We start from the raw sequence: 23,611 nt of genomic DNA on the forward strand, positions 1-23,611 counted from the left end.
TCCTGGGGGAGGGGGAACTTGGGCTCTGGAGGGGGAGCAGAGGAGGGCAGAGGCCGGCCTCTTCCTAAGGCCCTCACTCTGCAGCCCCCCAGCTGGCTGTGAAGACTCCTCTGAAGGCGGTGGAGGCGGTGGAGGGTGGCGAGGTGACCTTCTCGGTGGACCTCACTCTGGCCTCTGCTGGAGAGTGGTTCCTGGATGGCCAGGCCCTAAAGGCCAGCAGTGTATATGTGATCCGTCACGATGGCACGCAGCATGCCCTCACCATCCGCTCCGTGTCCGCCAGCCTGCATGGCGCTGAGCTCAAGTTCGTGGCCAACGGAATTGAGAACAGCATCCGTATGGAGGTCCGAGGTAGGGGGACCCCAGCTGTGACCCCCCAGGCCTCTTCCCTAGGGGCAGGGTGGGCTCCCAAGTGGTCTCCTGGATGCGGTGGGCAGGACAGAGGAGGGGGGTGTGAGGCAGCTTGCCCAGGGCTGGGGGCAGCCTCAGCCTCAGTGTGAGTGGAGGAGGAGCTGCAGGACCTCACTTCTGCATCTGTCTGCTCCCCTCTCTCTCTGCAATCTTGTCTCTTCCTCTTTTTTTCTGTCTGTTCTCCCATACCCCACCCCCCACTGTGTCCACTCTTTACTGTCTCATTCTCTTGCCCATACATCCTCTCTGTCCGCTTCCTCTGTCCACTCTCCTCTGCCCCCTCCCCATCCCTGTCCATCTCCTCTGTCCACCTCCTCTGTCCCCTCCCCCTCCATGTCCATCTCTGTCCACTCTCCACTGTCCCCTCCCCCTCCCTGTCCCCGTCCGTCCCCTCTGTCTGCCTCCTCTGTCCACCCCCTCCCTCTGCCCCCTCTCCCTCTGTCCACCTCCTCTGTCCCCTCCCCAATGTCCCCTCCCTTTGTCCATCCCCATTGTCCCCTCCCCATCTGTCCACCCCTCTCCCTCTGCCCCCTCTCCCTCTGCTCCCTCCCCTTCTGCCCCCTCCCCCTTTGCCCCCCCCCCCCCCTGTCCACCCCTCTATCTATGTCTCCTGTGTCCACCTGTGTGGCCCCACACAGCCCCAGGGCTGGCCGCCAAGCGTCCAGTGGCAGCTGTGAGGGAAGTGCTGGCCCGGCTGCATGAGGAGGCGCAGCTCTTGGCAGAGCTCTCAGACCAGGCTGCGGCGGTGACATGGCTGAAGGACGGCCACGTGCTGCCCCTGGGCCCCAAATACGAGGTCCAGGCGAGTGCCGGACAGTGGGCACTGCTGGTGCGGGATGTGGTGCGAGACGATGCTGGCCTGTACGAGTGTGTCAGCCGTGGGGGCCGCATCGCCTACCAGCTGTTGGTGCAAGGTGATGTCCTCTGTGTGTGTGTGTGTCCACGTCCTCGCCTGCCCACCATCACCATGGTCACGGCCACACGTTATGTTCCCAGCTCTGGGCAGGCTCTAGGGGGTCTGGGCAGTGGGAGCCCCTGTCCTCTGTCCTTGTGGGAGGGTGGGGGACTTAGCTGATCTTGGGGAGCGGGAGTCTGGGGAACTGGCTCCAGTGACACTATGGTGTGAGAGGTGGACAGCCTGTGAGAGGGTGGGGAGGGTCTTCCTAAGAGCAGGTGGTGCATGAGTGGTTGGAGGTCAGCATCCCAGGCCAGTCCTGCCTCTGAATGGGACCCTGGTCAGTGAGGCCCTGGAGCTCTGGGCATCTCCATCTGCTGTCTGAGTGGGTGGACGTGTGGCCAGGGCTCTGCCAGCTCCCTGACCTGCCCATGTGCCCTTGCAGGGCTCACTCCCTTTCTGCACAAGGACACAGCTGGTGGCTTGGTGGATGCCGTGGCCGGGGGCCCAGCCCACTTTGAATGTGAGACTTCTGAGGCCCAGGTTTGTGTGCGCTGGTACAAGGATGGCACAGAGCTCAGCCGCTCCAGCCAGCGCTTCCTGCAGGAGGACGTGGGAACGTGGCACCGGCTGGTGGCAGCCTCGGTCACCAAGCAGGATGAGGGCACCTACTCATGCCGTGTGGGCGAGGACTCCGTGGACTTCCAGCTGCGTGTCAGTGGTGAGCTGCAGCCTCCAGGACTTGGTGGTAGGAAGCAGGTCCGGCTGCATCAAGCACTTGTGAGGCCAAGCTGCCCGGCCCTTCCTTTTTTCCAAGAATGCTTGTGGGGGTGCAGTTGCTTCCGGAATTGGGGAAAGAAGGTGCCCACAGAACTAACGTTTAGATGAGAGAGGAGTGTGGGTATGAAGAATAAAAGATAAGAAATTTGCAGCCCTTTTCTCTTTTCGAGGATGAAAAAGTGAGGCTGGCAAGACCCAAAAGGTGCCGGAAGCCACCTCGGCAGGTTAAATTGGTATCTTGATGGACGAGGCTCTGGCTCTTTCTAGAACCTATTGGTGCATCTTGGTGGATTCTCAGGATCTGGCTTTGCCTTAGTAGGGTCTTGGCCACTGCCCCCCATGCCTCCCTCCATCTGTCCCCAGGCACCAGCCGGGGTACCCATCATGCTCAGAGGGGTCAGGGCACAAGCCCCACCCTGTGCCTGAGGAGGGTCCCACTGGCAGCACCTGACATGAAGGATTCCCAAGGTGGCCTGGAGTCTACAGCATGTCTGTGCCTTGGCTCCAGGTCTTGGGGAACCTCACCTAACTAAGACCTCTGACCACCTGTCCCTCCCTGTCCTTAGAGCCCTCAGCCGTGTTTGCCAAGGGGCAGCCGGCACACAGTGAGGTGCAGGCCAAGGTGGGGGCCAGCGCCATGCTGAGCTGCGAGGTGGCCCAGGACAAGACGGAGGTGACGTGGTACAAGGGCGGGAAGAAGCTGAGTGCCAGCTCCAAAGTGCGCATGGAGGCCACGGGCTGCAGCAGGAGGCTGGTGGTGCAGCAGGCGGGGAAGGTGGACGCCGGGGAGTACAGCTGCGAGGCCAGGGGAGAGAAGGTCTCCTTCTGCCTGGACATGACAGGTCAGTTGATGAGGCAGATGTATGACCGTATCCCAGGAACAGGCCTGGAGGAAGTATATAGGTGGGGGCTGGGGCAGTGATCTGCAGCTTGGTCAGGGCCTGTATCAGTCAGTTATCTGGTGCCATGTAAGAAGTACCCCCAAACTTTGGAGACGGTTGGTTCTGTGGTTAGGAACTCGGGCAGGGCTCAGTGAGACTGTTCATTTCTGCTGGGACAGGAAGATCCAGCCTGGCTTCATCCATGCATCTGAGGTCCTAGTAGGGGTGGTTTCAGTGGATGCATCTATCGGGGACAGCAAGCCTCTCTCTCCTTGTGATGCTGGCGAGGCTCACTCCTCTGTCTGGGATCCCTTTCTTTCCTCATGATGCCTCACCCCAGGGCCCATTTCTTCCTGTGGAGAGCCGGCTCCTTCCCCTCAGGGCATAGCAGAGCTACAGGGCTCGTTAATGTCTGTGCTCAGAGTGTGACCTCCGTCATCTTGTATGGTGGAAAGACAGGCATAAGGCCAGTCTGGTTTCAAGGTGGGGGAGAAGTAGACCCCACCGTTGAGGGATGTGGACGCAGGGAGGCTTGGCTTATCAGGGACCACTTCTAACAGTCTATCACAGGGACATCCCGGGGACACAGTTTCTGTCTGTCTCTAATTCTCTGCCTTCCTGAACACAAGATAAGGATCTTTCTAATGCTTGTTGCCTCATGGTCACAAGATGGCTTCCACAGCTCTGGCCATCACATTCAAGGTGGGAAAACATGCAAGAGGTGTTTTTTTATTCCTTTTTTGTCTGCTGTGCAATAAATTATCACAAACTCAGTGGTTTCAAACACTCTGATGGCCACACCCCCCTGCAGATAGCCTGGAAAAATGTACCTCTGGCCCTACTGCCTCAGCAGTGGGACGTCGAGAGTGGAGGAGGTGGGCCAGTGGTTACATGGCTGGCCTGTGTGTGTGCTGGGACTGCCCTGTCCCACGGGGTGGCTGCACGCTGAGATTGGACACCCTGTTCAAGGCAAGCAGTGCAGGGATCAGAGTGTAGATAGGGTCAGATCTAACCTCTGTTGGGTGACTGGGGCAACTTGTCAGTGTTGTGTGTCCCTGAAACTCACCTGTGCCCCCAGACCTCAGAACGTGGCCTAATGTGGACATGGGGTCTTTGCAGAGGTGATCAAGGTTGAGGTGGATCTTGAGGTGAGAGCATCCTGGATCAGGGTGGGTCCTTATGAGATGAGGGAGGGGGATTTGAGATGGCCACATGGAGACAGAGGCAGAGATTGGGGATCTGGGCACAGCCATGAGCCCAGAATGCCTGGGGCCCTGGCAGCTGGGAGAGGCAGGAGGGACCCTCCTGGAACCTTCCAAGGGAGCGCGGCCCTATGGCACCTTCACCTGTCTCCTGGCCTCCAGACCTGGGAAAGAACAAAGCTTGCTGTCCTAGGCCCCCCATTTGTGGTCATTTGATCCTGCCACCTGTGACTCAGTTTCGTTTTCTGCGAAGTAGTAACAGAGCTTCTAAGACTTTGCTGAGAGACTCTGTCCATAAGACCATCCCTGGTGCTCTGTGAGAAGCACAGGCCTCCCGTCCAGACACTGTGAAATCTGGCCTCTGAACCAAGGTTCTGGGGGTGAGGTAGGGAAGAGAGGGGACAACAGCTTGCTTGGTGGGGCTGGGGCTGAGGTCCAGGCAGGAGGGTCCTGGCATCAAGTCCTGGAGGATGAGCCCAAGTGTATCAGGCGGGTGGTGCTCAGGGAGTGAGTGTACATCAGGGTGCCCGAAAAGTTCTGGAAGGCAGCTGGTGGTGTGTTGAGGCTTGGGATAGGAGGCTGAACAGGAACTGGTGCCATGTAATTGAGTAAAATGCCATAAAGTCTACCCTTGTACAGCATACAATTCTGTGGTTTTAGTACATTCACAAGGCTGTGTGATCGACTGCACCACCACCTAGTTCTAGAACATTGTCATAACGCTGTGACATGCTAAACCCACCATCACCCTGTGTTTACCCTCCCCCATGGACTCATGAATCCACTTTATGCCTCTGTGGGTTTGCCTGTTGTGGACACTTTATTTAAATGGAGTCATACAGCATGTAGACTCTTGAGTCCGGCTCTTTCCATCGAGCACCATGTTTCCAAGGTCCATCCATGCTGTACCATCAGTGCTTAATTCTCTTATGGCCAGTAACATTTCCACCATGTGGATTGCGTCCCACATTTCATCTTTTTATCAGCTAACGCATATCATGGTTGATCCTAGTGTTTGGCTGTTACCAACAGTGCTGCTAGAACATTCTTACATGGGTGAACATATATTTTCAGTTCTCTTGGGGTTGCTTGGTCATAAGTAATTTTATGCTTAACTCCCTGGAGGACCATTCTCCACAGTGGCTGCCCCCTTTTACATTCCCACCAACAGTGTGCAAAGGTCTTTCTCCACATCCTTGCCAGTGCTCATTATTTTTATCTATTTGTTTTTTGCTTCTAGCCACACTAGTGGGCATGAGGAGGTATCTCATTGTGGTCTTGTTTTGAATTTTCCAGATGATGCATGATGTTGAGCATCTTTTCATGTACATGTTGGTCATGTGCATGTCTTCTTTGGAGAAATGTCTATTCAGGTCTTCTGCCTTATTTTTAAATTCTGTTATCTTTTTATTGTTGCATTGTAAGAGTTCCTTACATATTCTGGATACTAGATCCTTATCAGATAAAAGATTTTCAAATATTTTCTGCCATTCACTTTGCTAAGAGTGTCCTTTGATGCACAAAAGTTTTTTAATTGTGATGAAATACAATGCACCCTCTTTTGTTGCTTGTATGTTTGGTGTCCTAAGAAACCAGTGCCTGATCCAAGGTCACACCAGTTGACACCTGTTTTCTTCTAAGAGTTGTCTAGTTTTTGCTCTTACATTTAGGTCTTTGATTCACTTTGAGTTAGTTTTTCTATATGGTGTGATATAGGGATCCAGGTTCATTCTCTGCATGTGGGGATTCAGTTATTCCAGCACTGTATGTTGAGCAGACGTTTCCCCCAGTGAGTTTTCTTGGTACATTTGTCAAATATAAGTTGATATTGGGGCATCTGGGTGGCTCAGTTGGTTGAGCATTGGACTTAGGCTCAGGTCATGATCTCACAGCTCATGCGTTTGAGCCCCGCATCAGGCTCTGTGCTGACAGTGTGGAGCCCACTTTAGATCCTCTGTCTCCCTCTCTCTGCCTTTCCTCCACTACGTGTGCATGCGTGCTCTCTCTTTCCCTCTTTCTCACAAAAATAAACACTAAAAAAATCATCTGACCGTCAATGTTGGGATTTACTTCTGGATTCTCAATTCTGTTCTATTGATACATAGAACTGTCTGTTCTATGTCAGTACCACAGTTTAGATCACTGTAGCTTTGTGGTGGGTTTTGAAATTGGCAAGTGTGAGTCCTCAAACTTTGTTCATTTTTCTTTTTTAAGATTTTTTTTGAGTATTTGAGGTCCCTGCATTTCCACTTGAATTTTAAGATCAGCTTTCAAATTTTGCAAAAATGACAGCTGGTATTTTGATTATTATAGTACTGAATGTGTAGATCAATTCGAGTATTGCTGTTTTAACAACATTAATCTTCTGATCCGTAAATACAGGCTACCTGTCTATTTATCAAGCTTTTTAATTTTTTTTCCAAAATTTTACAGTCTTCAGTGTAAAAGACTTGTGGAGTTTGTTGCCATGCATTCATTTTTCTTGATGCTTCTTTAAATGGAATTGTTTTCTTAATTTCACTTTCAGATGGTTTGTTGCTAATACACAGAAACAGAACTAACTTTTGAATATTGGCCTTGAGTCCTACAACCTTGCTGAACTGGTTTACTCACCTATTAATTCTTTCATGGATTCCTAAGGATATTTAAAAACATTTTTTAATGTTTATTCATTTTTGAGAGACAGAGAGAGACAGAGCATGAGCAGGGAAGGGGAAGAGAGAGAGGGAGACACAGAATATGAAGCAGGCTCCAGGCTCTGAGCTGTCAGCACAGAGCCCGACACAGGGCTCGAACTCATGGACCATGAGATCATGACCTGAACCGGAGTCAGACGCTCAACTGACTGCGCTACCCAGGCGCCCCTAAGGATATTTTTTTAGATACACAAAGGTGTCACCTGCATGTACAGATAGTTTTACTTCTTTATTTACAGTCTAGATGCCTTTCATTTTGTTGTTGATTATTGATTGAACCTTTTTACTTTTTGTAGGTCTGTTCAGATTTTCTATTTCTTCTGGGGTCAGTTTTGATAATTTGTGTATTTCTGTGAGTTTGTCCATTTTGTCTGGATTGTCCAATTTGTTGGCATACAATTGTTCATGGTATTCTCTTACCATGCTTTTAATTTCTCTAAGATCTGTACTGATGTCCCCACATTTATTTCTGTTTTAATAATTTGAGACTTCAAACTTTCTGGGTCAGTCTAGCTAAAGGTTTGTCAATTTTGTGGATTTTTAAAAATGTCCTTTGTTCTTTCTATTGCTTTTTTATTCTCTATTTCATGTCTCCACTCCAGTCTTTATTTCCCTCCTTCTTCTAACTTGGGGTTTTGCTTACTCTTTATAGGTTTGTTATAGTTTTATAGTTTTAAGCTTTATAGTTTTATAGTTTATAGTTTTGTTTATAGTTTTATGGTTTTTTAGAGAGAGAATGTGTGTGCATGTGAGGGGGGATGGGCAGAGAGAAAGAAAGAGAATCTTAAGCAGGTTCCACACTCAGTGTGGAGCTGGACGTGGGGCTCAATCCCATGTTCCTGGGATCGTGACTGAAGCCGAAATCAAGAGTCAGACACTTAACCAACTGATCCACTCAGGTGCTCCATAGTTTCTTAAAGTGCGAAGTTAAGTTATTGATTTGTGCTCGTCTGTTTTGACATAGACCTATAATATACAACTATCAGCGCTACTTTCAGTGCACCTTAGTAGTCCTGAGGTGTTGTGTTTTCATTTCCATCTATCTCAAAATGTTTTCTAATTTTCCTTATAATTTTTTAAGAGTGCATTGTTTCATTTTGACAGGCTTGTGAATTTTCCAGTTTTCCTTCTATTATTGATTTCTAGCTTCACTCCACTGTGGTTGGAAAAGACTGTTTGTATTATTTCAATCTTTTTACATTTATTGAGACTTGTTTCCTGGCCTCTCCCATGCTCTGTGCTTTAGTGAAGTGTGTTTCCTGTTGTGGTTGGCTGAAGAGTTCTGTAGACTCAGCTGGGTCTGCTGGTGTGCACTGCTGTTTATTTAGTGAGCTCCTGTCTGGCTGTATGTCCATTACTGAAAGTGGGGCATTGAATTATCCAACTATTATTGTACGACTGTCTGTTTCTCTCTTTAATCAGTTGGTTTTCACTTCGTGTAGTTTGGTCTCTCCTGTGAGTTGTGCTTATGTTCATAGTTATCAGATCTTCTTGATGAGTTGTCCCTTTTATCAACTTATGATGTCCTTAATCAATACATTATTCAATCAATATATAGTGTTTTGTAATGGTTTGCCTTAAAGTCTGTTCAACCTGACAACATAAAAACCATCTTGTCTGGTTGCTCTTTGTAAGGAGCATATCTTCACTTTAAAATTATTTGTTTCAAAAAACCCTATTTGTGTCTTTGGATCTAAAGTGAGTCTCTTGTAGACAGCATATATTTTTTTTAATCTGTTTTGCCAATCTCCACCTTTTAGTTGGAGAATTACTATTAACAGTTAAATTAATATTTACAAAGAAGGACTTCTACTATTTTTTTCTCTTTAAAATTTTAAAAAAATGTTTCTTTATTTTTGAGAGAGAGGGAGAGACAGAGTGTGAACAGGGGAGGGGCAGAGAGAGAGGGGGACACAGAATTTGAAGCAGACTCCAGGCTCTGAGCTGTCAGCACAGAGCTTGATGCAGGGCTTTAACTCATGTGCCATGAGATCATGACCTGAGCCAAAGCTGGACGCTCAACCGACTGAGCCACCCAAGCACCCTGTATTTTTCTCTTTTAATATGTCATATCTTTTTTGTTCCTCATTTTCTCTATTACTGTTTTTTACATTTAACTTATTTTTTTCTATTTTCATTTCCTTCTCACTTCCTTTTCTGTACTCAGAACTAAGTATATATATTTATTATATTTAATTTAACATGACTTTATATATATCATATATGTTTATGTACAATATTTACTCTTTTGTCTGTCTATATACCTTCGTACCTACCTACCTGTCTAGTTTTTTCTTAGTGTCTACTGTCTACTGTTAGTGGTTTTGACAGTTAACATCTTAACTTTATAATAATCAAGTTTAAAATTATACCATCTTAGTTTAAATAAGAAATTGCTTCTTTACAGCTCTGTGTGCACACACAAAGGACAGCTTTATGTTGTTATCATCATAAATTATGTCTTCACATACCAAATTTAGTCAGTTAACTTTATGGTTTTACAATTATTGCTCATGCATTTGCATTTTAAGTCATCTGGGAAAAAAGAATAGTTAAAAACTAAAAATACTGGCTTTTATATTTACCAGTGTCCTTTACTGGTAAATATATTTATTCTTGTCCTTTATTTTTACATATGATTTTAAGTTACTGTCAGTGTTTTTTCATCTAAACCTGAAATGCCTATTTACCATTTCTTGTAGGGTAGTTATAATGCAACAAAATCCTGTGTTTGTTTGACTGGGAATGTATTAATTTCTCCTTCACTCTTAGGGATAGTTTTGTCAGATATTAAGTTCTTGGTTGATAGTTTTTTTTTTTTTTCACTGAGAAGTTTAAACACATCACCCATTACCTTCTGACCTCTATGGTTTCTGAAGGGAAATACACTGTCACTCTTAGTAGGAGTACTTGTGACAACTGGCTTTTCTCTTTCTGCTTTAAAGATTCTTTTTGTTTTTGGCTTTTGACAATTTTGATATAATCTCTCTCCGTGTGGCTCTCCATTAGTTTGTCTTGCTTGGAGTTTGTTGAACTTCTTGGATGTTAATTTTAGAGATTTTTGATCATTTTTTTCTTAAACATTCTCGGTGCCTCTTCCTCTTGCCCTCTCCCTATAAATATCCCCCATGTGCATATATTGGCCAATGGGCATCTAAGGCTCTGTTCATTTTTCTTCATTCTTATTTCTTTCTGCTCCTCAGACTGGATAATTTCAAGAGACCTATGTTCAAATGTGCTAATTCTTCCTTCTGTGTGCTCAAAGCAGATGCTGAACCCCTCTAGTGACTTTCCATTTCAGTTATACTTTTCAAATATAGAATTTCTATTTAGTTTTAGAGATCTATCTTGTTATTGATATTCTCTACTTGGTGAGACATTTTCCTCAAACATTACTTTATTCTATGAGAAATGATTTCCTTCGGTTCTCTGAACATATTTTAACTGGATGACATAATGACTTTGACTGGTGAGATAGTATCTGGGTGTTCTCAGGGACAGTTCCTGTTGACTGCTTCCTTTCCTGTAACAGGCCATGCTTCTTTGCATGCCATGTCATTCTTTGTTGATAAGTGGAATGTTAAATAATTTAACATGGGAACTTGAGTTCAGATTCTCCAACCCCTCCCCCAGGTTGTTGTTGTTGCTTTTTGTTATTGTTGCTGTTGTTTGTGTGTCCAGTGACTTTTCTGAACGACTTCTGTGAAGTATGCATTTTTGTGCTGTGTGAACCACTGAAGTCTCTGATTGGTTAGTTTATTGGTCAGCTAATGGTTTTGTAGTGATTTCCTTAGATGCTAGTAACCAAGAGGTCTCCCAGTTCTTGCCAAGGGCCATTGTGTTGTTACATGCATATGCCACTCAGCAAGGCAGTTTCTGAATTTACACTTGTCCTTACTTTATGCTTTACAGCCTCAAGGTTAGCCTGATGTGTGACTTTAGGGCCTATTCAAGTGTTTCCTGAGTATACATATATATGTGGACTTCTAGATGCCCAGGGATGTGCCAGAGCTTTCCAAAGCCCTCTATAGACATCTCATTCTTCAGCTTTTCCTTGTAAGCTGATTAGTTAGCCTCTTCTCTGCCTGACTGTGACCCCACTTCGAGCAGCCATGATCAGTAGTGCATGTGATTGTTTTTAACAAATGCCAATGGGGAAAAGGCTGTTTGCATGGGATGGCCTTCTGTTTAGGTTTGAATAATAAGGAAAGAAGGAATGAAGGCAGACAGACAGACAGACAGACAGACAGACAGACAGGCTTGTGAGTGGAGTTTGCCAGTGAACCACCAATAGGTCAAATAATGATAATTCCCTGGGAATGGGCTGTGAAAGAGCTCTTGTCTCATTCTACTCCCTCATGTGGGTTCCAAGTGCCAGTGTTCCCTGTGATTGTGGACTGTTGGTTTTCCAGGCTACCTCAGAGTTAGGGAGGAGAGTATGAGGATTGGGTATGTTAAAACACCACAAATCTTGATGTTCTTACTGAGATTCAGCTGTTTTCCTTGAGTACATGCCTCCTAGATTGCTGCAAGCCTTCCGTTAATTTCCAGAACACTAAAAAAGTTGACTGCAACAATTTTGCAAGGTTTATGCAATTTTTAAAAAGTTATTTTGCCATTTTTGCTGACATCTCTTTGAGTGATTTTAAAATATTTAACCAGCATTGTAATCCTGGGATTAAGGCTACTTGATTGTGGTTTGTTATTCTTTTTACCTGTTTCTGATTCAATGTGATGTTGTTTGGTTGAGTATTCTTATATTTATTTTCTTAAGGAATTCTGGCTTGTAGTATTCTTATACTGTCTTTGTCTGGTTTTGTCACCAGAGTAATGCTGGCCTCACAAAATAGGTTGGAAAGAGTTCTCTTCTCATCTGTTTTCTGTGAGAGATTGTGTAGAATCAATGTGATTTCTCTTCCTTCTTTTTTTTAATTTTTAATTTTTTTTATTTTGAGAGAGAGAGAGAGAGAAAGGGCAAGTGGGGGAGGGACAGAGAGAGAGGGAGACACAGAATACGAAGCAGGCTCCAAACTGTCAGCACAGAGCCCGACACGGGGCTTGAACCCACGAACCACGAGATCATGACCTGAGCCGAAGTCAGATGCTTAACCAACTGAGCCACCCAGGCGCCCCTTCTCTTCCTTCTTTATTTTTGTTTTAGTTATTTCCCTGATAAAGTCAGTGAAGTCTTTCTAACCTAGAAATTTGTTTCTTTAGAAGATTTAAACTTTGAAAACATTTTATTTATAGTGATGAAACTGTTCAAGTTACCTATTTCCTCTTGGGCAAGTTTTAGTAGTTTGTGGTTTTTGAGGAATTGTTTTGTCTCATCAAATTTGTTTGATTTATGTGCATAGAATTGCTCATAATGTTTTCTTATTATACTTTTAATGCCAGCAGGGTCTGGGAGATGTTCTGTTCCATTCCTGACATTGTTAGTTTAGGTCTTTTCTCTTTTTTCTTTACTAGTCTTGTTAGAGATTTATCAATTTTACTGATCTTTTCAAAGAACCAGATATGGTTTTCATTGATTTCTCTATTTTTTCAATCTAACTGATTTCTGTTCTTATCTTTATTACTTTTCTTTCTGCTTGCTCTTGGTTTATTTGCTTCTAATTTCTTAAGGTGGAAGTATAGATTAATGATTGAATTTTTTCTTTTCTATTAAAAATATTTAATAGTGTTAAAGTTTCACTAAGCATTGCTTTAAATTTATCCTAAAAATTTTGATATGTTGATTTTCATTGTTGTTCACTTTAAAATATTTACTAATTTCCTTTGAGACTTCTTTGACTTCTATATTTTTCAGAAGCATGCTCTTATCTTTCTGTTATTGACTTCCAGTCTAATTCCATTTTGGTCATACATACATACATACATACATACATACTTTGTATTACTTCAATTTAAAAAATGTTTTAGAAATTTCTTTTCTGAACTACTATGGCCTATGTTGGTAAATGTTCCACGTATAGTTGAAGGGAAGGTATATTCTGTTGCTGTTGGGTGGAATGCCTTACAAATATGAGTTAGGTCATGCTGGTTGATGGTTTGATTCTTCTATACCCCTGATGATCTTCTGTCTACTAGTTCAATCAATTGTGTGAAGAGTGTTGAAAACTTCAGCTATACATGTGGACTTTCTATTTTACTTTCAGTTCTGTCAGTTTTTACTTTGCATGTGTTGAAGCTCTGTTGTCAGGGGCTTACTCATTTAGTATTGTTATGCATTCTTTGTAAATGTAACTCTTTTATCTTTATAATATCTCTGGTAATTTTCTTGGCTCAAAGGTTTACTTTATTTTAATTTTAATATAATAATATTAATATAAATTAATTTTAATATGATATTAATATAAATATTCCAGTTTTGTTTTGATTACTGCTTGCACTGTGTATATTTTTAAAATTCTTTTATTTTTACCTACACATATTTGAAGTGGATTTCTTGTAGCTAACATAAAGTTGGTACATTTTAAAAAATCAATTCTGACAATTTCTATCTTATAATCAGTGTGTTTACACTATATCCATTTAATGAAATAATTGGTATGTTTAGGTCTACTATTTTATTATTTGCTTCTATTTTTTGTCTTTTTCCCTTTTTTTCACATTTCCTGCATTTTTGGGTCATTTGGCATGTTTTTAGTATTCCATTTTAATTTGTCTGTTGTGGTTCTATGTATATTTTTGTGTGGTCACCCTAGGGATTGTGTTAAACATATTCAACTCCTTAGAATCATTATTTTACTACTTCAATTGGGATGTAGAACTTTTATCAATTTGTAGGTCCTTTTACTCTCCTACCATTATGTTATTAGTTGTTTTATGCACTATGTCTACCATTGAAAACCTCATCAGACAATGTGGTAATTCTTGATTTCAATGATCAAATATATTCCAAAGATTTCAATGGAAGAAGAATAGTCTATTTTGTTTCACCAGTGTATTAGTCAACTCAGGCTTCCATAACAAAAGGCCACAGGGAAAGCCTGGGTGGTTCAGTCGCTTAAGGGTCTGGTTCTTGATATCAGGGTCATGAGTTCAAGTCCTGCATTGGGCTCTGTGCTGGGCTTGAAGCCTACTTAAACACACACACACACACACACACACACGCACACACACACCACAGATTGTGTGGTGTATACAACATAAATTTATTTTCTCATAGTTCTGGAAGCTAGAAGCCCAAGATCAAGGTGCCAGCTTGGCCATGTACTGGTGAGGCCTCCTTTTCTGGCCTGGTTTCTGTGGGTTTATGGAGAGCAAGAGAGATCTCTGGTATCTCTCTCTTATAAAGGTGCCAGTCCTATTGGATTAGGGTCTCACCCTTATGAACTCTTTTAACCATAATTAACTCCTTAAGTGTCCTAATGCCAAAATTGGGGGTTAGGACTTCAACAAATGGATCATGGGAGGGAAGACAGTTCATAGTCCATAACACCCAAATATTTACCATGTGTGTTGGTCTTCCTTAATTCCTGATGCTCTGAATCTTCCTACAATGTCATTTCCCTTAGTAATTCTTGTAGAGGCGATTGGCTGACAGTGAGTTTTCTTAACTTCCTTTCATACAGAATGTCTTTATTTTATCCTCATTCCTGAAGGATATTTTTGCTAGATACAGAATTCTGGGCTGATGGTTCTTTCTTTCAGCACTAATTTTCGATGAGAAAAATTCATGGTCACTCAAGCTGTTCCCCTACAAATCATGGGTTTGTATTCTCTGCCTGCTTTCAAGAGTCTTTGTCTTTTAATTTTCAGTGGCTCTGAAATGGTGTGTCTAGGTGTGGATTTCTTTGGATTTATTCTGTCTGAGTTTTACTGGGCTCTCATAATCTGGTTAATGTCTTTTACCAAATTTGAAAAGGTTTGAACTACTGTTTCTTGAAAATATTTTTCTGACCTTTACTCCTCTCTTTCCAGGACTGATGAGATGAATTTCAGTCCTTTTGGTTTCATCCCATAGGTCCCTGAGGCTCTATCTAAAAACTCCCTTTCTTGCTCTTGTTTAGATGGAATAATTTCCATTGATTTATCTTCAAGTTCAGTAAGTCTTCTGTTGTCTTCATTCTGCTACTGAGCCCATTCAGTGAGTTATTTCAATTATTTTATTTCCCCACTTGTAAAAGGTCCATTTGGGTTTTTATATCTTGTTTTTCTTTGTTGAGAGTTTCTGTCTTTCCATTTCTTTCAAGAGTATTTGCTTTCATTTGTTGGACCATTTTTGTAATAGTTGCTTGAAAATCTTTGTCAGATATTTCCAGCATCTGTGTCATTTTGACATTGGTATCTGTTAATAGTCCTATCCTATGCATGTGAACTGAGAGCTTCCTGGTTTTTCAGGGGGCTGTTTTGGATGGCATCCCGTATATACTGAATGGTATGTTTTGAAACCTTGAGTATTACATTTAATGAGGTATGTTGATCTTAGTAAAGCTGGAAATAGGCCTTGTTGAGTTCAGGCTATGGGTTCCTGCCAACTCCCCGTAGATTGTTTTCTTTACAGAGACTTTGCAGTGCCATTTGAATCTGTCCTGAATGTGCCCACCTAGTGGTAGGTGTGGCTCTGGACAGTGGCCTCTGCCCAGTTCAGAGTTCAAAATTTTTGGTTTGGTTTTTGGGGTCATATTCACTCAAATGTGACTCAGTGGTGATCCCTGGCATTTCTGGACAACCACCTGTTCCAGATCTTCTGTCTTCTTTTTCAGTTCTTTAGTTGGGAAGCTGGAGCTCTAGGCATGTTATTGTGATACTTGCTTTTAATGGTCCCACCTGCACCGGTGTCCAGTGGCAGAATGATAGAAAAGAGAAAGATCAGTGTCCTCTTTCAGTTGCATAGGAATACTATATTCTATACCCTCAGTGTTCTAGGGGTCTCTAATCTTCATGGGCTGGGGCATGAGAACATGGAGAAAAAATGGGGTATCTTCCATTCTCTCTCAGCACTCGGGGTTCTCTTCCCTAAGTTTTGGGAGAAGGATGGGGACCTGCTTCTGGATGTTGAGCTGCCTTGAGTGCAGGCAAGGGGGGAAAGGTAGACTCACTTCTGGTTTGGTGGACTTTGAATTCTGGTTTTTCTCCCCAATCTGCCTGCTGCTGCTTACTTTGAGAATCTTCAGATGGCTGCTCCATGGTCCTGTGGCTGCATTTGGTGACTGAAACACGGTGGAGTGTTTATGCCCAGAACTGGAACCAAGTGCAGGTGTTTTTGTAAAAATATGGGTTTTAATTTTCTGTAACTATGCAGATGGACCCAAACTTTGGCATTTCTAGTGTGGGACAAATCCTAAGCACCCTTTCAGGGATATTTATAACTCATTCTAGTGAATTTTGAAGGCAAAACACTGTAGCTGGGGGCCTCATGGTGTGGTGGGGTCAGAGTAATCATGGAGGGCTCCCACATGTGCTTCTTCCTGGGCACAGATAGTGGCAGGCCATCTCAAACACACACACATACACATGCATGCACATTTAAACACATACATGCTCATCCATACACACATGCATAGACATACATATACCCATGTACATAAACACATATACATGCTCACAACACACATACACACATGAATAGACATATATGTATTCACATACATTTCAATGCACATACACACTCACAAACATATATACACACAAACATACATACATGACACATATACACATACATACATGTATATTTTTAAAGTTTGTTTATTTTTGAGAGAGAGAGAGACAAAGTGGGGAAAGTGCAGAGAGAGAGGGAGACACAGAGTCCAAAAGCAGGCCCCAGGCTCTGAGCTGTCAGCACAGAGCCTGATGTGGGACTTGAACCCACAAACCATGAGATCATGACCTGAGCCGAGGTCAGATGCTTAACCAACTGAGCCACCCAGGCGTCTTCATACATGCACATTTAAACACATACAACAACATACACACGTTTAAACACGTGTACAAAGACATGCACACACATATATGTGCACATACACCGTACCTGCATACCCCCACATATATACACATAGACACACACACACACACACACACACACACACACACAGTGTGATCAGGAATGATTTCATGACATGCATATCAAAGAGATACAGTTTTCTTTAAGATTAGTCTGTGAGGACTCCTATGAAGTGAATGTCAGAAATAACGGAGACCTGGTGCAACCCCACCTTGGGGATGCAGCTGAGTCTGGGGCCACAAAATGAATAGGAGGTGCCTCACTGTACAGTATGAAAGTTGTGTGTTCAGCTGGTTATGGATAAAGGTGACAGTTGGCTGTGTGGTTAGGTGTTCTCTGCTTTCACATGGTAGTGTTTGTGAGGACTCATCTGGTGGTAGCCTCATGGGTGGAGAAATGATAGAGAGACCATGATTCCAAAAGCAAAGCTGTTGGCTGGGAGGGCAGATGTGGCAGAAGCTCAGGTGGGCATGGCATCCACAAGAAGCATGCAGACTCCACTTAACCCATCTGGTCCCCAAGGACATCTTACTGCAGAGGTTTTGCTTCTGGAGATGTCCAAGTCAAACAGAGGCTGTGGTTGAGGGGACAGAGAGGGATAATGAGTGCGTGAATTCGTGCTCATGTGGGTGTGGGCTGAGAAGCAGGAGACATAGATGAATCTTAAACCCATGTGTGAATACATAGATCTAGGGGTCACCATATGAGACATGGCAGGTAGACAGGAGCATATTTGCTGGAAGAAGCAGGTGACATGCTAGCCTGGGATGTCCAGGGATGGTCAGCTATCTGGGCATGGTACTCAGTTGACACTGGTCTGGGGTTGGAGATTCAGGATTTGTTGGCATGTTTGTGGTGGGAGGGACTGGGGGAAGAAGTGGCGTGGAAGGAGTGGATGATGATGGGACCTCCCCCTGGGACACTGGGGGACATGAGACCATGTAGGGAGGGGCTTGGGTGGGAGGAGAAGCAAAGAACATTGAGGCTGACCACAGCCCCTGCCAGTCACTGCATAGATTTTTGGATCATCATCACTGCCTTCCATCCAGACACCTGTCCTAGGTGGTATCAGGTCACTGAGGACAGGTAGGTGAAATTCAGCCACCTGGATGCCTTATCTTTTTCTCCATGAAAAATATATTTAAGGCATAAAAATAGGACCATTTTTACTTTGGCTATTTGAATTTTAAAAAATATTAGAAATCCAATTAAAAATCTTGTAACTCAAGGATAGTGCCCATTCTTGGTGATAGCATGTAAAGAATTCTCCCTGAAAATACCAATGCTTTGATGTGCAGGCCAAAAACCAAGAGTTCCACTGACTTCTGTTGAGAAAATAGAGAGGCATTCCTGAAGCAGAAAGTCCCTAGTGCATGAAATTGAATAATCTTATGTGGAAAGGTAGGCTTATAAACACCCCATCTGGATTTGGGGTTCCAGCGGTACTGTGGACTTCTGTAATGTGAAAACTCTCCCATCATAGACATCTTAAAATGTGGGACAGAATGTAATAAAGTCAAGTTAAGTTAATATCTGGACTGGCAAGACGAAAAAGGGACATTTCCAGGTGCTAGAAAGGAAGAGGCACTAAGAAACTAAAGGAATGGGTGATGAGTTGGTGCACAATTGGGGGACTTTGGGTCCCAGGGATCTGCATCTGACTTACACCACCAGCTTGCAAATAGGCTGTGGGAGCAAAAAGGAAGTGGAACAGAGACCAGCATACAAGGATGGAAACGTTGTAAAACCACATCATTAAAGAAAAGATGGACCAATAAAGCAATATGCCTTGAGCTCAGGGAGATTATAGGGCACTTGTCTTTCTGCCTTGGCCCAGGTGGGTGGGTTACCTCACCACCCAGGCCACACTTAATACCACTGGCTAAGGAAACCATGCTAGATGCACTCACAATAAAATTCATCTAAGCACCGGAGGAATAATCCTACATAGAAGAGAGTTGGAAGTCACAGTAAATATCAGGATTAGGCCACCTGGGGACCTCAGATAATAGAACAACTATCTGAAAGAGTATTTGAAATAAGCATACTTAAAATGAGTTATATGGGAGACTTGAAAATGTAAGAAAAAAGTAAAATAGTAAGAAAAAGAATAGGCAGATTCAAAAAAGAACCAAATGAATGAGAAGCACATTTGGGAAGCTTCTTGAATGGGAAACACATTTATGATAAACAATTTAGTGGAGCGATAAGTAGCAAATTAGACATAGCTGAAGAAAAATCACTGAATTGGAAGATAGATCTGGGGAAGTTACTCAGAATGAAGCAGAGATTTAAAAAAATGAGATAATGACAGATGTGGGGAAGAGAAGCAGAAGGCCACACATGTGTCTAAAAGGACTTCTAGGAGAGACTGGAGAGAATGAGGAAGAAGAAATAATGAAAGAAATCACGTAGGTAATTTTTAGCACTGGTTGAAGATGTGAATCCTAAGCTTCAGGATTTACAAGTGATCATGAGGAATGTAGGGAACATAAGTCCACAGATAGACACATCACAGTGAACCACAGAAAAATAAAGATTAATGGGAGGGCAGTTATCCTTCCTGCAGATTTGTCAACAGCAATGAAGAGCACAAAGAAGGCATCACCTTCAATGTACTGGGGAAGATACTGTCAACTGGAATTCTGTATCCAGACAAACTATCATTCAAAATTCAGAATGAAATAGAAATGTTTTCAGGAAGCAAATGGAGAGAATTTACCATCACAAAACCTTGCTGGAAAAAAAATGCTGATGGATATACGTCAAAAGGAAGAAAATTTAGTCTAGAGTGAATAAGTGGGTCCTAGAAGTAATGTGATGTGAAGCAAAAGAAGTAAGTTACTAAACCACATCCAGTCCCAAGGACAGGGGTTTGATTACAGGAATGGTGATTGGCTTGCTAGAAGTTACAGATTGCATTAGAAGTCATTGTGTGTGTGTTCTTGTGCCTTGGGCATCACCCACTCTTGGTGACAGTGCACAAGAAATTCTCCCTGAAAATACCTGTGCTTTGATGTACAAGTGACAAGATATGCCTCCATTTGTTAGGATAATTATGGTATCACAAATGGTAAATGCCTAATCCTGTAACATGACACATACTGACCTGGAAATTATTTGACCTGGAGCCTTCAGATTCTGAGAAGCAACCTATTCTTTGCTTTATGCATCTCCTGAGTATGGAATTCTCTGTGTGGAGGGATCCAGGAGCAAGGCAGGCTTGTGCCCAAGGAATCCTGGTTTTGAGACCCAGAAGGTGGGCCCTTATTCAGTTCTAGACATTTAATTGTCCATTCCTATCCCCAGAACCTGTATTGGTGTTTGCCAAGGGACAGACAACACACAGTGAGGTACAGACCAAGGCGGGGGCCAGTGCCACACTGAGCTGTGAGGTGGCCCAGGACAAGACAGAGGTGACGTGGTACAAGGACAGGAAGAAGCTGAGTGCAAGCTCCAGAGTGCGTGTGGAGGCCAAGGGCTGCAGCAGGAGGCTGGTGGTGCAGCAGACGGCAAAGGCGGACGCGGGGGAGTACAGCTGTGAGGCTGCGGGGGAGAAGGTCTCCTTCCGCCTGGATGTCATTGGTGAGTTCCTTGACGTCTGTCTTATGCTCCTTAAGCTAGTTGTTAAGGATTGGGGGTGTGCACAGGTGACATCTAATGGTCTATTTTGTCATCATGCTTTCATATAGCTAGCAGTTATTAATTATATACCCATGGCAGCATTTTACGAATGCTTCTTGTCTTTTCACTTGTGCAAACATTACAACAACCTCAGAGGAGGAATTCTGAATATTCTCATTGTAATATGAGCTAAGAAAATTCTATAACTTGCTGATATTCACACAGCCAGAAAACCTAAGAGCCAGGGTTTGGGCCCAATATTCTGAGATTATTTATTTACTTTTTCTGCCTGAAAAACTTCATCATGCATATTTATTTTGGTAGGTATTCTGGTACTTTAATTTCTTTTTTTGCTTATTTGAAAAAGTATTCATTTTGTCTTCAATTCTGAGGCCTATTTTCTCTGGGTATCAAGTTACATATGTAAATACAGTGGACTCTTGATCAGCATGGGTTTACACTCCACAGGTCCACTTATATGCGGATTTTTTCTATAAATACAGTACAGTATGCAAATGTGTTTTCTCTTCTTAATAACATTTTTTTCTCTGTAGCTTATTTCATTGTTAGAGTGTAGTCTATAATACACATATCATACAAAGTGTGTGTTAATTGACTATATCATTCGTGAGGCTTCCAGTCAACAGTAGGCTACTAGTAGTTACATTTTAGGGAAGTAAAAGTTATACATGAATTTTTTTTTACTGCATGGTGGGTTGGCACCCTTAACCCTTGTGTTGTCAAGAGTCAATTTTATATATTTTCACATTTTAAAGATATCATTCCATTGTCTCCTAGGTTCCATATTTTCTCTTAGAACATCAACTGTCAGATCTGTTATATTCTCTCAAGGGTTTTCTTTTCTTTTCTCCTGTTGCTTTTAAGATATTGTTTTTGGCCTTCAGAAGTTTTACTTTGATGAACCTGGATGTGGTTTTCTTTGTATTCATACCGGTTGGAGCTGTAGATCACCTTGAGTGTCTGGGTTTATGTCCTCATCAACCATAGGCTATCCTTGGCCTTTTTCTGTTCTGTCCTATCTCTCTCCTTTGTCAGAACTCTTGTTATATTTTATTTGACGTTTTTATGTTTCCCCACATATCTTGTTGCATCTTTCTCTCTGCCTCCGAATTATTTTTCTCTCTCTGCTTTATTCTGGGTATGTTGTTTACCTCCCTTCCAATTTTCTAATATTGTATTCTGCTATATCTAATGTGCTGTCCAACTCACTTATAGTGTGTTTACTATTTTCAAGTGATATAACTTCCATTTTTTGATTTCTTATAGATTCCAGACTCTGTAGTAAATTTTTCATGTTTGACCTATTTTTTTTTAAATTTCATTTTAAAACTGTATTAATCATGTCTGTATCCCAGTCTGAAAAAACATAATAATCAATCGTCTGATATTGTACTTTTTTCTTGTTTAGTTTTCTATTTACTCCTGTCTGTGGCACATCAGCAATGCTTCGATTGACTGTCAGATATTGCATGAGAAAACTTGTTATATGGATGATGCTATCTTATTCCAGAAAGAGGGTTGCTCTTTCCTGTGATAGGCAGGGAGAGGACAATCAAACTTTGGCTCATTCCAGGACCATGTTGACTTGGGACCACCTTGTAGTTTTGTTCAGGGTAGTCTGTCTCTGGTGGGCTCAGAGCATGGAATCCCTAAGATCCTTCCTGCATGTACATACTTGAGTTTAATGGGATATACACAATTTTTTAAAAAACGATGATCTCAAGTGTTGGTAAGGATGTGGAGAATCTGAATTATCACACTGTCAGTGGTAGAGTAAGTTGTCACAATCATTATTGAACACTCTTTGGAAGTATCTATTAAAGCCAAATTTAGCCATATGTATGTACTAGCAGTTATATTTGTCCCCAAAGAGACATACAAGACTGTTCAAGGCAGCTTTACTCATCATATCCCCAAATGGGAAATAGCCCAGATGAATCACAAGAGGTAAAGCAAACATAAGATGAGGTGTTCATACAATAGAAAACTATCCATGCATGCAGCAGCATAGGTAGATCTCACATTCTGTCAAGGGGAGGAAGACAGACCCAAAGAACACCCAATGGATCATGCATTCATGTGAAATCAAAGTCCAGGCAAAAGTAATTGATGGTGGCGGAGGTCAAAATAATGGTTACTTTTGGGCATGGTCAGTAGTGAGTGGGGAGATAGATGTTTTCTGTTTGTTTTTGTTTTGGTTCTGTGGGGACAGTCATACCAAACTCCACTGGGTTGTGCAAACGAATTAGTGCATTAACATGAGAGTTACACTGTGGTAAGGTAGCCTGTGGTGGACACACCATGTGCTGGGGATACAGGAGTGAACAACCCCACCTGCCCACAAGGGCTGGCTGTCACCTGGGAAGGACCATGAACTAGCAGAGACAGGTGATGGAACAGCCTCTGCCACCTTGCACCAGCCTTAGAAATTGCTCTTGAGTCAGGACACATCCAAATGTACACTTGGGCTCTAGGACAGGAGGCATATGTTTACAAACACACTCCAGCACTCTTCTGGGCATGTGATGGCATTTGCTCCAAGTAGAAAATTTACTGAACCCTGAGGCTTTCATTCCTGTGACCTAGGCTGGTGACAGCTCTGTGTCTCTGAACCTGTGCATGCCTCTTTTTCCCCAGAGCGCTCGGCCATGTTTGCTAAGGGGCAGCCAGCATGCAGTGAGGTGCAGGCCAAGGCAGGGGCCAGTGCCACGCTGAGCTGTGAGGTGGCTCAGGACAAGACGGAGGTGACATGGTACAAGGATGGGAAGAAACTGAGTGCCAGCTCCAGAGTGCACATGGAGGCCAAGGGCTGCAGCAGGAAGCTGGTGGTGCAGCAGGCAGGGAAGGTGGATGCTGGGGAGTACAGCTGTGAGGCCGGGGGCCAGAAGGTGTCTTTCCACCTGGATGTCACAGGTCAGTTCTTATGGGACTGTCATAGCCTGTGTGGAGGTGATGGGATTGGCTTACATCCCCAGCCAACCATGGTGCTCTTCCCACCAGACCTCATGTGTTCACATGGCCCATTCTCCCAATGCCCTTACCCATGGCTGGGCCAAGGGAGGTTGGGTGGGAAGGGTATGAACAGAAGGGAGATTGTGCTCCCAGAAACCCAAGTGCTGTTTCCACACAGTAATGGCAGTTGTAATTTCCCT

At 43.4% G+C, this 23,611-nt stretch overlaps 1 protein-coding gene across 48 annotated transcripts in view; it reads left to right on the forward strand.

Annotated features, from left to right (window-relative positions):
* The window catches only part of OBSCN (obscurin, cytoskeletal calmodulin and titin-interacting RhoGEF), a 198,606-nt gene that overhangs the window by 40,090 nt on the left and 134,905 nt on the right, over positions 1 to 23,611 (forward strand). For 46 of the 48 annotated variants that reach the window (XR_009264959.1, XM_058740572.1, XM_058740604.1 and 43 more), the window contains exons 6-11: positions 85 to 351; positions 1,050 to 1,325; positions 1,752 to 2,027; positions 2,653 to 2,928; positions 20,124 to 20,399; positions 23,097 to 23,372. Coding sequence is in view for 47 of the 48 variants with exons in the window: in XM_058740572.1 (XP_058596555.1) it covers positions 85 to 351; positions 1,050 to 1,325; positions 1,752 to 2,027; positions 2,653 to 2,928; positions 20,124 to 20,399; positions 23,097 to 23,372 (1,647 nt within the window). In the remaining variant the exon portion in view is untranslated. The remainder of the gene's footprint in view (positions 1 to 84; positions 352 to 1,049; positions 1,326 to 1,751; positions 2,028 to 2,652; positions 2,929 to 20,123; positions 20,400 to 23,096; positions 23,373 to 23,611) is intronic. The other 2 variants (XM_058740609.1, XM_058740608.1) reach the window with 2 other exon arrangements.

This window comes from Neofelis nebulosa, chromosome 1 (assembly GCF_028018385.1).
Source record: "Neofelis nebulosa isolate mNeoNeb1 chromosome 1, mNeoNeb1.pri, whole genome shotgun sequence".
NCBI lineage: Eukaryota > Metazoa > Chordata > Mammalia > Carnivora > Felidae > Neofelis > Neofelis nebulosa.